Genomic DNA, 18,053 nt, shown 5'->3' with positions numbered 1-18,053 from the left:
ACATGAATACTTATGAATAATTTCAAGTTAGAAATATGGTCGAGCATAAAAAGTCGCATGAAACTTGACTATAATGGTAATTAAGACGCTCATATGAAAATTATGAAACTCGCTTGCACTCGTTTCGTAAACATACTCGCGTCTTAATTACTACCATTATAGGCTCGTTGCATAATGTACTATTTAGTTTTCTTTTATTCTTGTTTTCATTCTGTGCATTTTCTGGGTTTATTGTTTAGCCTTTCTATATATTTTTTTTTTCTTTCTACTCCATTGCATTTATCTTTTCTTTCTTAAAATGTTGTCTATATGTCTTCGTCTTTTCTCTCTTTCTTTCATTTTTACATCTTTATAGTTCATTATATCCTTTCATCGCTCTGTATTTTTCTTTCTTTTCTTCTTTTCCCCGTTTCTTCCTATATTTTATTTTCTCCTCCTTCTTCTTCATCTCCTTCAATTATTGCTCTAAACTTTTACATTGTGTTGTTATTTTTCAGAATTAAAATAAGTATAATTACTTTTGTGCGAGATCGTGCGTATTTGCTTGTTTTCCGCACAGAACCAATACGCGGTAAGTGTGAAATACCACATTCAGTATTCCCAACGTAACACACATAACAATTTCCCTCTTCTTACCGCTTAAGCGCGATATTCATTTTACTGCTTTAGGCTTTTAACATATTATTTTTAGAGACGTTTAACATAGTAATAATTATAAATTGGAAACTTACCACTGCAATTTCACCTAAATTACAATGTTAATTATTGTTTTTAAATATTTGCAAAAATTAAGTAAAGTCTACTACTCCACGAAACTTATTGCATTCCTGATACAAGTAACATTAAGGAAACCGTGAATAAATCAACGAGATTCCAGATGCCGATGTTATTACTGCAATATGTTATATAAATAATATTGTTAAAATATTAAAATGAAAAATAAATCATTAAATAACCTTACCGTTTGTTTTAAGTTCGCATTTATAGACTGGGGGAAAAAAAAGGCAGACGTAAATCACGGCCTGCTGGAGTATAGTAAACACAGAATACATTTTACAGCAACAATGTTAAAGAAAGATATTTTGGTGTTCCGAAGTTGGCGTCATTAAACAGAAACCAACATGGAGATTTCATTGCAACTAATTAGAAATTCGTCTTTCAGGTATGTAATAAACGATCTTCGCACAAAATAATGTACGATACACGAGCGGTATGTTTGTTTTCATGTTCTCGGAAATTAAAAAAGCTCAACTACGTTTCGCTTTTTCAATCTTTTCCTCGACCATGAAAACGTCAACATACCGCTCTTGTAACGTATATTACTATTTCATTTATATTTAACGATGTAAGACTGCGATATTATTATTATTATTATTATTATTATTATTATTATTATTATTATTATTATTATTATTATTATTATTATTATTATTATTATTGGCAGAGGAATTGGGGATAATATTGTGAACCCGGCAATAGTTTTGTAGACCTACATATTTTGTTGCTATCATTGCCGCTCGGATGTGTTTTGCAAGAACGAGGCAAAAGCCGAGTTCTGTAATTTTATTACATGAGAGGAGTAATTATGCTCATCCCACTACTTGCATACAATATTTTAACCTCGTTTATTTAATAATGCGTTTAATGCTTTCATGATACGATCGTTCACTGAGTGCGATAAATAAATGATTATCGCACTCAGTGCGATAATGAATGCCATTACCATGGTGATATGGCGATGGATTAGTATCCATTATCAAACCAACGCGGATAAACATTTTTAAAATATTTATAGTAGACTAGCCGTACCCGTGCGCTCCACTGCACCCGTTAGAAATAAATATAAAGTAATTACATAATTAAAATAGGACATTTGATAGAAGGATAAATCGTTTAATATGTTACTTAATTTAAATTTCATCCAAATAATTAAAATGCGATCATTTTGGTCCAGAGACCACTCATTGGTGCAATGACAATTCCTTTAACATGTTTCTAATTTTTATTACATGCAACGATAGTTTAATGAACATGGACATCATTTAGATTTAATGTGTATACTTTATTTTACTTGTTATAGGTTTCCATTGAATTATGGTAATAACTTAATTTTAACCCTTGTTTTCTACGTATTCAGTAAATGGCGTTTGGCCCACTATGGTTCTGAACCCTTCAAATAACCTAAATTATATTATATTATATTATATTATATTATATTATATTATATTATATTATATTATATTATATTATATTATATTATATTATATTATATTATATTATATTATATTATATTATATTATATTATATTATATTATATTATATTATATTATATTATATTATATTATATTATATTATATTATATTATATTATATATCAGAAGTTACTGTAATAACATTATAGCATTATGTCCATCTAGAGAAACTACACTTTCCAATGATGAAATAATAATTAATTATACAAATCGGTTAATTTAGCTTCCGATATTACTTCATACAAACACAGAAACATTCTCTGTAGGCTATCTTTCATAGCTTTCGATTGTTGCTGTCCAAGGCCCCGTATAGACGAAGTCATTTGTTTTTTATTTCATTATACGTCCTTAGATGGCAGTTATTTTTATTTTAAAACTCATTTATCTCATTAAATATAAGTCATATCAATTTTTTTTCAAGAAATAAAACTTATCGCAAATTATTTTTAAAGAAACTTTTGTTATGTAACATTTTTCACAAAAATCAATAATAAGCGAGATATTTCGATTTATTTAATTCAGGCCCCCTTATAGCCCCCCTTTTAAATAATGTATTTTGAATGCCATATAGCCTAAAATCTAAGTTACAACGAACTTAATTTATATTCCAATTTTCATCGAAATCCGTTCAGCTGTTATCGCGTGAAAAGGTAACAAACATACAGACAGACAGACAGACAGACATACAAAAAAAAATTTCAAAAAAGCGATTTTCGGTTTCAGGGTGGTTAATTATATATGTTAGGACCAATTATTTTTGGAAAATCGAAAATTACCAGAAAAATTTCGGCTACAGATTTATTATTAGTATAGATTATTTGTCATGCTAAGTAGTGGAGACAAAATCGTTAGAACTGATGTCAAAAATTAATTTCGTGCTTGTTTTTTGCCTATAGCGTGCCTGAGTGCTATTTGGATTTAAACAATTTATATAAAGATCTTCCTGATATCTGTCAGCCCTATACAGCAGCATATCCATTGTTGCGTGCATAATTGCACTAAATGAAGAGATCCGCGAAACATTAAACATTGAGTGTTTACTCGGAGATGTTGTGTAATGGCTTCATCCTCGATGTTCTTGTCCAAACATTGAAGTTTATACATATTTGCTGTCCCATTGTACCGTGATTGATTTCCTGAATTGAGCCAATTGTCATCTCGCAATCAGGTCTACCAACTCTTCCAAATTTTAAGCAAGGTTCTCGCAATGGTTACTCATATCTCACACAATCAGCTGTTTTCCGCCCAATATATCTTAATAGATCACTTTTACTGGTTTTATAAATTTACATAACTTCACACTTATCATTTAGCAAAGCATAGGCTAAATAAATACATAAAAAAGAAAAATAAATATCTGCGGATTATACGCATACCATGGAAAGAAGGGGGGTTATTAGGCCTTCTAAGTGCCAATATTCGTTGTTCGCAACAATGCAACTGCGCAGAAAATTGAAAGAGCTATTAAGTTCTGTGCACGTCAATGATGTAGTTAATGAAATTCGCCCATAAATTAGTTGATTGCATATTCTGTTGGTATAGTTTTATTATTATTATTATTATTATTATTATTATTATTATTATTATTATTATTATCATTATTATTATTATTACTATTATTACTATTATTACTACTACTCGATTCTTGGTGTACTACTCGATTCTAAATTATACTTTCACAATCATGTTCAATATATTTATAATCATTCAATAAGAATGCTTGGTTTAATAAGGTCTATAACCTATTCTTTTTCTACTCCTGAGTCACTATTAATTCTATACTTTACATTGGTTCGCTCTAAACTTGAATATGCATCTGTAGCCTGGAATTCCATTACTTCAACCGATTCGGTTAAATTGGAAAATATTCAAAGAAAATTTATTTCCTTATGTGCTTTTCGATATATACCCAATTCCACTGACTTTAACTATGATATTACCTGTAAATATTTTAACTGTTGTAGCCTTTATGCTAGACGTCTAAATCTTGATTATCAATTTTTTTGCAAAGTTATCAAGGGTGATATTGATTGTGAGTCTATCATAAACAATATCAGCCTTCGTATTCCTACAAAAGGTTTAAGATTTCAAAAAAAATTTTATAACCGAAATTCAAAATCACTTTCTCCAGTCTGTAGATGCATAAAATATGCCAATTTGCATGGGCACAACTTAGATCCTTTTAAGGTTTAGTTTCGTTTTGATTATTAGTTTTTACTGTTTGTAATCAATTTTATTTATGTATGTTTTTGTTATTTAAGATATTATTAATTTTTGTTTTGCACCTTTGTATCTTCTGTTTGTGTATTGTGCTGAACTATAATTTGCCTCTGGCTGTTGTTCAGCACACAAATATTAATAATAAATAAATAAATAAATTATTATTATTATTATTACTATTATTATTACTATTATTATTATTACTATTATTATTATTATTATTACTATTATTATTACTATTATTATTATTATTATTATTATTATTATTATTATTATTATTATTATTGATTATTATATGATTATGTCTTGTGGCGAGAATATTGTACGAAATGGATATATAAAAATTGGAAATTTATCTTTTGAGGAGGTGGAAAAATTCAAATACCTGGGAGCAACAGTAACAAATATAAATGATACTCGGGAGGAAGTTAAACACAGAATAAATATGGGAAATGCATGTTATTATTCGGTTGAGAAGCTTTTATCATCCAATCTGTTGTCAAAAAATATTAAAGTTAGAATTTATAAAATAGTCCGGTTGTTCTATATGGTTGTGAAACTTGGACTCTCACTTTGAGAGAGGAACATAGGTTAAGGGTGTTTGAGAATAAGGTGCTTAGGAAAATATTTGGGGCTAAGAGGGATGAAGTTACAGGAGAATGGAGAAAGTTACACAACACAGAACTGTACGCATTGTATTCTTCACCTGACATAATTAGGAACATTAAATCCAGACGTTTGAGATGGGCAGGGCATGTAGCACGTATGGGCGAATCCAGAAATGCATATAGAGTGTTAGTTGGGAGGCCGGAGGGCAAAAGACCTTTGGGGAGGCCGAGACGTAGATGGGAAGATAATATTAAAATGGATTTGAGGGAGGTAGGGTATGATGGTAGAGACTGGATTAATCTTGCTCAGGATAGGGACCAATGGCGGGCTTATGTGAGGGCGGCAATGAACTTGCGGGTTCCTTAAAAGCCAATAAGTAAATAAGTATTATTATTATTATTATTATTATTATTATTATTATTATTATGCCTACTACTCGACTACTACTACTACTACTACTAGTACTACTACTACTACTGCTGCTGCTGACCACGGCTGTGGAAAAATGGTTAGCATATCTGACCGTGAAACGATCGGACCTAGGTTCAAATACTGGTTGGGGCAAGTTATCTGGTTGAGATTTTTTCCTGGGTTTTCCCTCAACCCATTCAGAGCAAATGCTGGATCCTGGACGAATTTTGCTGACATTATCGCCTCATCTCATTCAGACGCTAAATAACCATAGTAGTTGATAAAGCGTCGTATCAGATGATTTAGATATATGGATCATATGTGGAGACTAAGAGGAAGGCAGAAGATACGAAAAATTGGAGAAAACTGGGTTTGGAGTAAAAGACCTGCCATTGGGCAGAACACTGAATGAATTAATGAGTGAATGAATGAATATCCAGGAATTTCTTGAACTTGATGCCACTGGTCGTGGTTCTATTTCTCTCGCACAACAGAGTGTCCAGCTTTGCTGCCATACGAAGGCAAACTGTCCTTCTGGTACATCCTTACGTAGATCATCGAGCATGTAATATTATAATAACAACACATATCTTGATAAGATTTTCTTTATTTTACTAACATTTATTAGGTCTGAGTTACTTAATTTAACTTGATATTACTACATTGCATAGGGTTTTTCTAAAGTAAGAGGTACAGTGAAACCTCTCATTTACGGACATCCAAGGGACGTAACAATCTGTCCGCATCTGGGAGGTGTCCTTATTTGGGAGGGAAGCTCCCCAATCTAACAGTAAATTCATAATATGCATTATGTATCCCTTCACGCTTTAAATGAAATGCATTACTGTAGTTTAATTCTAAATACAGTATACTGCAGTAAATTCTTTGCAACTTTGAACTACAGTAGATAAGACCAAAAAAGGAAAATACAGTAGTGTGCCATGCAATTTTATTCTAGGTCTACAGTTATGCAATACTGTAATTTACAGTTTCAACTTAACCTTTACGTTCAGGTGTCATGTCTCTCGAAACAGAACAACAGATTGAAGTGAAGAGAATAATCCTACTAACCCTATCATGTGTCGAATACAATTTCACGATCGCGAAGACGTTGGACCCATCAGACAGGTTAAATTTTATGACTTTGTTTATCCACCCGCTTCGAGTTAACAAGCAGTAGCCGGCTGGGCTAGAGGTAGCCTACGAAACTCTTATTGTCTTCTTTCATGTTAATTTTCCATTTATGTAACACATTAGGTCTTGAAATCCAAGTTCTGTCCGCAGTCAGGAGGTAAAACAAGCTTTAGGACTGTGAAACAGCTGTCCGTGTCCGTGTCTGAGAGTGTCCGTAAACGAGAGTTAAATTTATCATTATTTCTATATTATTTCAGTTGGGACATAAAAATCTGTCCGTATATGAGGAGTGTCCGTATCTTGGGGGTGTCCGTAATGAGAGGTTTCACTGTAATTTAAATTCTCAAATTTCATTTTTATGTAATCTTTAAATTCGGATGCCGTTTATGCCGTTTCTTTACAGAATAAAGTCATTCATCTTATAAGTGGGTAAAATTTGCCATTATACCTTGACCAAAACTACTTCCGACTTGACAGTTTACAGAGAAGGGGGAGCAGTGTTGTCATGTTGTCTATCTTTCGTGTAAGCGAGCGCGCTGCCGATAGAGTGCAATAATGAACGGCTGACATGAACACACATTTCTAACCAATTTGTTGAACACTAGGCATTAAAATTTGTGTACGTTAATTTTATTAGTCTATTATCTATTATCTACTACTACTATTATTATTATTATTATTATTATTATTATTATTATTATTATTAGTATTATTATTATTAGTAGTAGTAGTAGTAGTAGTAGTAGTAGTAGTAGTAGTAGTAGTAGTAGTAGTAGTAGTAGTAGTAGTATAAAGCGTCGAAAGGACTGTAAGCTGTAAAAACAGGTTTAAATTTAATATGAAGCCTCTACTTTTATGAGCGTCGGTATTCTTTTATGTAATATTGTTAGAAAGACATTGAAAAAATTGTAAACTATAAATATATTTATGATTAAAAATCTGCACGGCCTTTTTCTTTTCCAATATCGATAACAGCGCTCTTATTAATTTTAACACAAGCAGCATTTCTCATTACGACTTGCGCTGCCCGCCATTATCTTTTTCCCTCTCAAAATACTCACGCTTGACTCTTTAACGGGGCACCTTCTACAACATTCTTTGTTCTCCGCCTGCCTTTCCTTCCTTTCGACATTGCACAAGTCACCTGTTTAGAAATTCTTGCAGAAACTAGAAAACACACACTAACCACACACTCCACCAATGACAACGAAGATAATACGTGTAATAAAATTCAAACACAATAATTATCGATACAATAAAACAATAATATAACTAATTAATATTTTTAATTCACACAAAACACACGCTAACCAGCCAACTCAAAGTCATTCCGGGCCGTGGTATTCACGTGCAACTTGTAAACATAGACACGGCAACACCGTCCCGTTACCATGGTTACGCGTCTCTCGTGATTGGTTGATTTGAATGGTTGCCATGGTAACATGCTAAAGGCGCCATATGTCAGGTCGGAAGTTGTTTTGGACAGACCATAGTTGTGAGTTGTTTAGACGTGAACGTGTAGAGTGAGTGTTAGCCTATAATTTCTCAGGAATACAAAATGGACTTTTAGCCTTCTGATATAGATATGGATATTTATTAATAATGGTTCACACAAAGTACATGAACTTAATAAATTACAATTAACATATAGGTACACGAATAGCAATTATACCTAATAAATAAACATTTAATACCTCATTTTCCATCATATATCTTTTTCAATTTATGTTGCTCTAACTTGCAAGTTTCAACCAAGCGCGTTTATTTAAAACAAAAAATATATTAAAGCTTATTTACATATTACTTTTTTTTTAACTCTACAATATACAAGTATACATCATTCTTTCCTGTTTCTCTATTTATCCAATATTTGTGTTTAATTTGTAGGTCTTCTTTTACATAATAACTTATTATTTCAAATAGGTGAGCAGATGTCGACATACTGTAAAGTCATGAGCCTGAAATAGCTGAATCAATCTGTAGGTTAATCTTTACTCTTGCACTATTTTCTTGTCAGCAGAATCGTTTGCGTAACTTCTATGAAGATTTCTGCATACAGTACCTGTTCAAACACACACTTGACAAGTTGACTACATAATCAACCTCAATTCAGTTTCATCATTGTATCGCAGCCGTGGCGAGAACGTGACTCGCGAGACATTCTGGCTCGCAGTGATAGCTGTCCATTTCGCCTGCTTCTAACCTCCGCCAACCCCCACCCTCTCACTCACTGGAGTCAAACTCCGTTCCATTTGTATTTGTCTCTGACCTGTGAAACCATGTACGAAAGTTCCAAGTAGGATGGGAGGATGCATTGTTTTGCTGTCAATATGATGAGAATATTAAATGTATGATTTGTTCACAAGTATTACGAGGAAAACGGTTGTATAACATAAAACGGCATTTTACTACATGCTACTGATGAAACATTAAAAGGTTAAGTATTATTGTTATCATCATCATCATCATCATCATCATCATCATCTCTGTACGTCGACCCTTTTTCAGCATATGTACGAATAATGCGGTTAGCTCTTCAATTTGAACTCATTGATTTACTATGTGATGTCTTCAATTTGGACTCACTGATTTACTATGTGATGTCAAATGAAAGCTAGATGTAAGGACTTGACAAATGTTGAACTTTCAAATCTTTGCCAAAAAATAAATATCCGAAGCTTCGTTCTTTCGCTTGCTCTGTTGAAGCCATGTTCGCTACAACTTACGTTTGTGAAAAATTATTTTCAACAATTAAAATAGTAAAAACCAAATTTAGATCACGACTGACAGACAAATGCCTTCGTGACCAACTACAACTGGCAGTAAGTGACATAATTCCTGATTTTCAAACTTTGTCGCAGACATTCTGAAGACATTTAATTTTAGGTTGTGATACTGTTCATTTCTTTCTTCGTTAGACGTACTAAATATTAGTTTATAGCCTTGTACTGTATAAAATTATATTTAAGTGCTTGACGTAAGGAAAATGAAAATCCGTCAATAAGCCAGACAGTTGCTTCACTTCCCCTTCGGGAATCCGCCTCCCTCCATAGGTGCTATGCACGTTGCAGGTTACACAGTGGCTCGGCGCACGATTACATTTTCGCCACCGCTGTTGTATCGTATGCACTCATTTTCGATTCATTGCTATTATGATGACTAATAGCCTTCTGATATAACAGTTAGTCACAATTAAATTGTTTAAAGCCCTAGCACCATATAAAAATTTCTTTGTTGCAAAATTACCGATTGGATATACGAGTAAATGATCGTATTTCTCAGGATGAAAAATAATGGTAACTAAACTAACATTATTTCATATGTGAAGTGACGAGCTACTTCTGGCAATTGCTAACAGTTTGATAAGAAACTTTATGAGGGCAGGTTCTATACTATTACTATTGCAGACATGTTGGTGTTTTACCATAATATCCGAAAATCTTCTATTCCTAACATGAAAATTATAAACGGTGTACTTGTGAAGCTGCCGTATCTCCCTCTACAAAGTTCACTACAGCTGCATTCCTACAATAGTTTTAACCTAAGGCTGTATCAATTGATTTATTTTACGACTGTAGATAATGGCGTAATTACTTTTTCTTCTTTAGAGAGGTGTTGCTTCGTTTGATGTGACTCCTTTTCGTGATTCTGTGTCCCAGAACACTTTGTGGTGATAAGGTACCTACAAGAAAGAATTATTATTATTATTATTATTATTATTATTATTATTATTATTATTATTATTATTATTATTATTATTATTATTGTGAATATTGTACGAAATGGACCTATAAAAATTGGAGATTTATCCTTCGAAGAGGTGGAAAAATTCAAATATCTTGGAGCAACAGTAACAAATATAAATGACACTCGGGAGGAAATTAAACGCAGAATAAATATGGGAAATGCCTGTTATTATTGGATTGAGAAGTTTTTGTCATCTAGTCTGCTGTCAAAAAATCTGAAAGTTAGAATTTATAAAACAGTTATATTACCAGTGTTGTTCTTTATGGTTGTGAAACTTGGACTCTCACTTTGAGAGAGGAACAGAGATTAAGGATGTTTGAGAATAAGGTTCTTAGGAAAATATTTGGGGCTAAAGGCTGGTTCACAATAAATCGGGAACGGAAACGACAACGAGAACGAGAACGAAAATATTGTTAAAATAAATGTATTTAAATGTGAGCATTCGCAATTAACTATTGTGAACGCTCATATTTAAACACATTTCTTTTCACATTATTTCCATTCTCGTTCTCGTTGTCGTTTCCGTTTCCGGTTTATTGTGAACCAGCCTTAAGAGGGATGAAGTTACAGGAGAATGGAGAAAGTTACACTACGCAGAGCTCCACGCATTGTATTCTTCACCTGACATAATTAGGAACATTAAATCCAGACGTTTGAGATGGGCAGGGCATGTAGCACGTATGGGCGAATCCAGAAATGCATATAGAGTGTTAGTTGGGAGGCCGGAGGGAAAAAGACCTTTGGGGAGGCCGAGATGTAGATGGGAAGATAATATTAAAATGGATTTGAGGGAGGTGGGATATGATGGTAGAGACTGGATTAATCTTGCTCAGGATAGGGACTAATGGCGGACTTATGTGAGGGCGGCAATGAACCTCCGGGTTCCTTAAAAGCCAGTAAGTAAATAAGTATTATTATTATTATTATTATTATTATTATTATTATTATTATCATCATTGTCATCATTTCAAAAACAAAATTACAGACGATAAATTTTCTTTTCAAAATTGTTTGTTTCTAGAAAGATCTCTGCACGTGTCTGAGACTCCAGCAGTCTTTTACGCTTGAATCAGAAAATTGCAATCCAGGACCAAGTAGCAAAGGTTGTGAATGACTTCTATAATATTCATAAATCCAGCGGAACTGATTTAACAGTGTTAGGTTTCTACGGACGTAAAAAAAATTGCAGCCTGACACACATAGAGTTTCGAGCATCATTCTAAATGAGAATATTAATATAACAATAACCAAGTGTCACAGTTCAAGTTGCTTTGACTGTTTGGGATTGTGGTCAATATTATTTACTTGTAAGCGGACTAAAAGAAATTATCTCGCGGTCCGGAGTTCTCTTATCCTTGATATGTACTCACTCACCTGTAGTAGTAGAGAACTTCTAGCAGCAGGATAGCCACCGCCAGAGCCGTGCCGTACTCGAGCACCAGGACTGCCGGGTAGAATTCCGTCAAGCTGACACTCACGAAGCCCCCCGAGTTGCTCACACACTTCGTCTTCTGCGGCATCCAGATTTTGAACAGCCGGTCCAGGAGTCCCACTTCTCTGTACCACCGCACCCTACAAGTGTAGCAAGTCCAAGTGTTACTACAAATGCTAGTAGTACTACTATCATTACTACTGCCGCTACTAATAGTTCTACAGGGACATCATTTTATTTTTACTAACATTTTTAATATTAATCTGGCTATATCTTTCGATTAACGGTTGAGAACCGAAAACACCGTTTCCTACCCCCTTCCATGACTGGACTTCGATGTTACTGACGTAAAATACAAACAAATCACTTTACTAGGTATAGGAGGGAAGAAAAGTAGTTCATCCATTTACGTAAACTAGGAAATATCGCGATTTGATGTTTGATAATTTTCATTAGGTTTTTGTTTAATTAAAATACAATACTGTATTAACAATAAGGGTGGAATTCATAGTCGTCACTCATAAAATGAGAGAACCCTTAAGTAATAAGTGTTTGCTTATAATAAGGGAACCCTCAAGTCAATTCCGAATTCATAGACAACACTTATTTTCACGTAATGAGTGCTCACTTTTTGCTGCCGGACATGACGTCATAACAAAAGCTGACTCCCATTGAACTAATCGAAAGCAGCTCTACATGTGGAGTTGCTATAACAACGAGTTATCAATATTATTGTACTGAATAAGTTATATACAGCAATAGTTTCATGATATGTTAAATTCTAGTTGCATGTTAGTCATAGTTATAATCAGATATCCTACTAATTGGAACACGTGTTCTGTAGTAGTGAATTTCTTAAATAAATTAAGCCTATTAGTCCTACTATATAATACTGTATATTGAATTTATTAACATGGTGTTATATTTACTGTGTAATTTGCCAATTATAGCTACATTTTACATTTTTGGCTATGATATCTATACTTAACTCTTTTAAATTTATATTTATTTAGTATTTTTCATTTATATCTATAGCCTATGTGTCTTTTATTTAGGTAGTATCTGTTTTTTTTTTCATTTTTAATTTTTAATTTGTAATTTTATTACACTTGTATCTTGCATTTGTATCTGTTTTATCTCTTTTTTCATGTTATATGCAATTCTATTCTCCATGTCTCTAATATACCTTTTTGGGACACGTATATTTTCCTCATTTCGTTCAGCAAACTCCCCAAACTCCTCAAAATCATTCTCAGTATCCATTTTGAAAATGAGTGGTCACTTAAGGGTACAGATCAGCTCACTTAAGTAATCACTCATTATGTGAATGAGGGAGAACTATGAATTAGAAATAATTATAAGTAACCACTTAAGGGTTCACTCATTTATAAGTGACGACTATGAATTCCGCCCTAAGTATATTATACTGTCTACAGCATATTAGCCTACAATATAGAGAATGAAGTTAAATTGAAAAATAATCATAATATGGATATTTAAACACATTTTTGAAAATGCTGGCCGTTCACTTCGATACAGGCTTCAGTTCTTTTGTGCATATTAAAGCACTATAGACTATTGCATCTAATTTCAATTACCAGTTTCGTCCTTCGTACTAGTAACTCATGTTGAAATAATTCTGTACCTAGTCTATAAAAGAGTACCATATGTACTGTAAATTCAATCTTCACTTCTGCCCGACCCGCACAGATAAAATTACTCAGACATGCTATCTAGTGTCCGTCCAAGTGGTTATGTCGCAGGATCGTAGAAAGGGGGGAAATCACGTGACAGTTAATTACTTAACGAGGCCCTTTCATTTAAGTTATTTTAAACAGTTTTATAATATTACGTAGACGTCCAAGTCCTAACAGAAATTAATGTTTTCAGAAAAGAGCTAAGACAGCCCAGCCACTAGCCTTTACAGAGGGGCGGGTAGAAGCGGGTGGGGGAAATCGGGATGCGACGTAGGCAAACGGACGACAGAACCTGAGCGAAAATATGATTCAATATTGAAAGCTCTTTCGTCACTGGAAAACGCGAACATATTTCTGGAACGTACTATACTCACTAACTCAGTACTGTTTACTATATGCAGCCTTGATTTTATGTGGAGGACAGTTGGAACTTCATTGGTAGAAGGGGTGGGAGTGAAGTACATTCAAAAACTGAGGTACAATAAAAATTAAAGTAAAAATAAAATGATGTCCCTGCACTACTATCACTAAAGCTCTCGCGAGCAAAGAGTCAACTTTTGACAGTTTCGTAACCAGTGGCGTTGCGTAACAAAAAAGCATTGATAGACGAGAAATATCTCAATTATTCCAAAAATAGTAACAGAGTTTCCCTTAAAGCATTAGTGACAGATTGGATCAAATCGTTCCGAATATCTGGAGATATGACTTTAAAAACAGAACTGCTTTCAAGTTAGTTTTTCAAGGAAGGCTTCTTCTATTGCCGTTAAGTCTATTGTTTCTAGATCACTGTATTTACTTATTGATTCTTGGGTGTCTTGATTTCTTTTTAAGGCCAAATTATCCTTGCCGTCCGAGGTGTCGTACTACATCAACAGCGTGACCAAATATTCGTTTATTCCGTGTCACATTTTCATTGTGTCTAACAGCTTCTGAGCATGATGTTTCCACCAGGGTTCTATTGTTTCTTCCCAATATGTGGAACATTTCTGCATTTTTAATATGTTTTTTTTCCCTGGATGCTTTATATGTTTAATTTAAGTTTTTACCAGTACGACTCCAAGGTTCTTTTTTTAAGTTGGTTACTTAACGACCCTGTATCAACTACGAGGTTTTTAGCGTCGATGAGATTGGTGATAGAGAGATGGTATTTGGCGAGATGAGGCCGAGGATTCACCATAGATTACCTCACATTCACCTTACGGCTGGGGAAAACCCAAGGTTCTTCACTTACGCAGGACCACATAGCCATCTACATTTAGAGTACCATTTTCTAGTCAAATTTTCGTCTTTGTGGGACACATTTAATTGAGGACTGTCTATTTATTTTAGAGTTATGTTCAGCTTCTGATCAATGTTAAAGACAACAAAAATTGCTTTTAAGAAAGCTAAAATAATCAAAAGTCACATTTTGCATGCCCATCCATGCTTGATAGATATTGTTAAAAAGTGCAGCACAAAAAAAAACAACACTCACGGCAAGGAAATACTGGCTGTCTTACCACGAATTATTATTAGTGCTGTTGATCGATCAAAATATTTAATCCATTAACTATTAGAATTTAATCGCTTAATCGAGTTTTATGGAGTTGAAAAAATGTTGTAATATACTGTAATACACAATTATTGTTAAATTTAACTTGTGTTCGGCGATAAGCATAAGTATTAAATGTTGTATATCTGTATATATTGTATCGTTATATTACAAAACAATTATTTTAATTACTTACTAACATATTTATTATGAGGCTTATAATTTATTGTGTCAATTTCTCCGGGAATTTTTTAGAAAAACACCTAGTTAATACTGCTTCATCCATGATTTTAAACATGTGAGTGCATTCATATGCTCCGAATTAAGTGCCGCTCTACGTTTAGTAACAATGTTTCCTGCATCACTAAACACGAAAAAAAAAAAACTTTTTTTCTGCCAAGCACTTATCCACGATCGACGGTTCAATTTAAATCCAAACGTTTCACCGAGTTTACCTCTCAAAATTCTCATATGACATAATGGAGTTTACAATTTTCACAAAGCACAGAAAACAGATTTTTTTTCCTTTATCAAACTAAACACACAACCTTCATATACAAACTCGGTACAGAAACTGCAAGTCCAAAAAGTACAGCGGTCGAAACAGAAGACTGGCCCCTATTGAAATCGAATTATCAGATTTTAGAAAGAGAAGAAGGTAGTTACGATCTCACTTGCACACAGTGTAGACATGTAGGAATGAGGGGGACGAATCCCAGAAAAGTATATATATGTTAGGAAGATGAGCTGACAACAAGGTGGAAGTTTTCTTGGAAAACCATAAAACTTAATAAGGGTTTCGCATTGTGTTTCAACTTTCAATAGAGGTAGACTAGGTCACTGTCCTCATATCTCCATCTCTTTCTGAAATGTTTGTGCAAAGATTTGCCCTACGCTGGTTTACAGTTAGAAAATAACAGTAACTTACTATTGTGATTTTAAGTAAGCAATTTGCGAGAGAGAAATATTGTCTGAATTTTTAGTAACTTATGAGTTTGTATTAACAAAATAATAATTAATATCAACTACAACCAATTAATTTTAATCGATTCCATTATTCGATTAAATATTTTTGATAGATAAATCTTACAACAGAAATTGATCGATTGATGATTAAATCCCACAACACTAATTATTATTATTATTATTATTATTATTATTATACAATTCAGTTATTATTATTATTATTATTATTATTATTATTATTAAACAATTCAGTCATTATTATTATTATTATTATTATTATTATTATTATTATTATTATTATTATTATACAATTCAGTTATTATTATTAGTATTATACAATTCTGTTATTTATTATTATTATTATTTTTATTATTGTTATTATTATTATTATTACTACTGCTACTATTATTACTATTGTTATTGCTATTATTATTATTATTATTATTATTACTACTACTACTATTATTACTATTATTATTGATATTATTATTATTGTTATTATTATTACTACTACTAGTACTAATACTATTATTACTATTATTGTTGTTATTATTATTATTGTTATTATTATTGTTATTATTATTACTACTACTACTATTATTACTATTATTATTGCTATTACTATTATTATTACTATTATTATTGCTATTATTATTATTATTATTATGATTATTACTACTACTACTACTACTACTATTATTACTATTATTATTGTTATTATTATTATTATTATTATTATTATTATTATACAATTGTGACCTCTGGCCGAAGTACTCCTTGAGGGAAGAGCCTCGCGTGGTGGAGATGGTGAAGACCGGTGCAGGGAAGAGGTCCACCTCCTGCAGGCCGCACTTCTCATGCTCCTCGTAGGTCTCGCTCATGATCTTGTAGGCCGCCGTGGTGTCCACCTGGAATGCGTGCATCGTTTGCTTGATATCTGCCATGCCGATTGTTGCATGCCGGTATATTTTCTCGCCTAAAGGTGCGACCTTGCGAAGGTAAAACTCCCGCAGTTCCGGGTCTGTTGTTTCCTGCGACAACAAGAAATACTCAAATAAAATATGGTCCAGAATAAAGTACACCGAAATTTGATTATGTTACACTCACAGCTCAGTGAGAAAAAAGTATTGGCGACATTTTTAATTGTTACTTCAGTTGATCCTGAAGAAGACCGTGAAAGAATCATAGTAGTAGTAGTAGCAGTAGCAGTAGCAGTAGCAGCAGCAGCAGGAGTAGGAGTAGCAGTAGCAGCAGTAGTAGTAGTAGTAGTAGTTTTATTTTGTCTGGCAGAATTAAGGCCATGAGGCCTTCTCTTCCACTCAACCAGATTTCAATAATATACATGAAATACAAAATTAGATTACAAAACAACACAAAGGGATTTATATAAGGGTATAAAGGAATTTAAGAACGGATATCAGCCAAGGGTAAACGTGATCAAGGATGAGAATGGTGACTTGCTTGCAGACTCTCCATCAATCCTAAACAGATGGAAAAACTATTTTGCGCAACTACTAAATGTACATAGGCCAAATAGAAATGATCGGGACGATATTGAAATACAAACTGCTGAGCCATTTATACTCGAACCCACGCTTTCAGAAGTCGAAATTGCGATAGAAAATCTGAAAAAGTACAAGTCTCCAGGTATCGATCAAATTCCAGCAGAATTAATACAAGAAGGTGGAAGTGCATTATATAGCGAAATTTATAAACTTGTACTTGCTATTTGGGAAAAGGAAATTGTACCAGAACAATGGAAGGAGTCCATAATTGTACCTATTTTTAAAAAGGGGGACAAAACCAACTGTGGTAACATTCGAGGAATATCACTTTTGTTGACGTCGTACAAAATTTTGTCCAATATTCTTTTGAGAAGATTAACTCCGTACGTAGATGAAATTATTGGGGATCATCAGTGCGGTTTTCGGCGTAATAGATCGACTATTGATCAGATTTTTTGTAATCGACAGATAATAGAGAAAAAATGGGAGTATAAGGGTAAAGTACATCAGTTATTCATCGATTTCAAAAAGGCATATGACTCGGTTAAGC

At 33.2% G+C, this 18,053-nt stretch overlaps 1 protein-coding gene across 5 annotated transcripts in view; it reads right to left on the bottom strand.

The window, feature by feature from the left end:
- Positions 1 to 8,189: 8,189 nt before the first annotated feature.
- The window catches only part of LOC138699500 (ionotropic receptor 75a-like), a 112,102-nt gene continuing 102,238 nt past the window's right edge, over positions 8,190 to 18,053 (bottom strand). For all 5 annotated transcript variants that reach the window (XM_069825437.1, XM_069825438.1, XM_069825434.1 and 2 more), the window contains 3 exons: positions 16,758 to 17,029; positions 11,747 to 11,944; positions 8,190 to 10,307 (listed from right to left, as the gene is read on the bottom strand). In XM_069825437.1, the coding sequence (XP_069681538.1) occupies positions 10,187 to 10,307; positions 11,747 to 11,944; positions 16,758 to 17,029 (591 nt within the window). In that variant the 3' untranslated portion in view covers positions 8,190 to 10,186. The remainder of the gene's footprint in view (positions 10,308 to 11,746; positions 11,945 to 16,757; positions 17,030 to 18,053) is intronic.

This window comes from Periplaneta americana, chromosome 5, assembly GCF_040183065.1.
Source record: "Periplaneta americana isolate PAMFEO1 chromosome 5, P.americana_PAMFEO1_priV1, whole genome shotgun sequence".
NCBI classification, from domain to species: Eukaryota; Metazoa; Arthropoda; class Insecta; order Blattodea; family Blattidae; genus Periplaneta; species Periplaneta americana.
The sequence above is the reverse complement of the archived record's forward strand: the minus strand, read 5'-3'. Positions and strand labels throughout refer to the sequence as shown.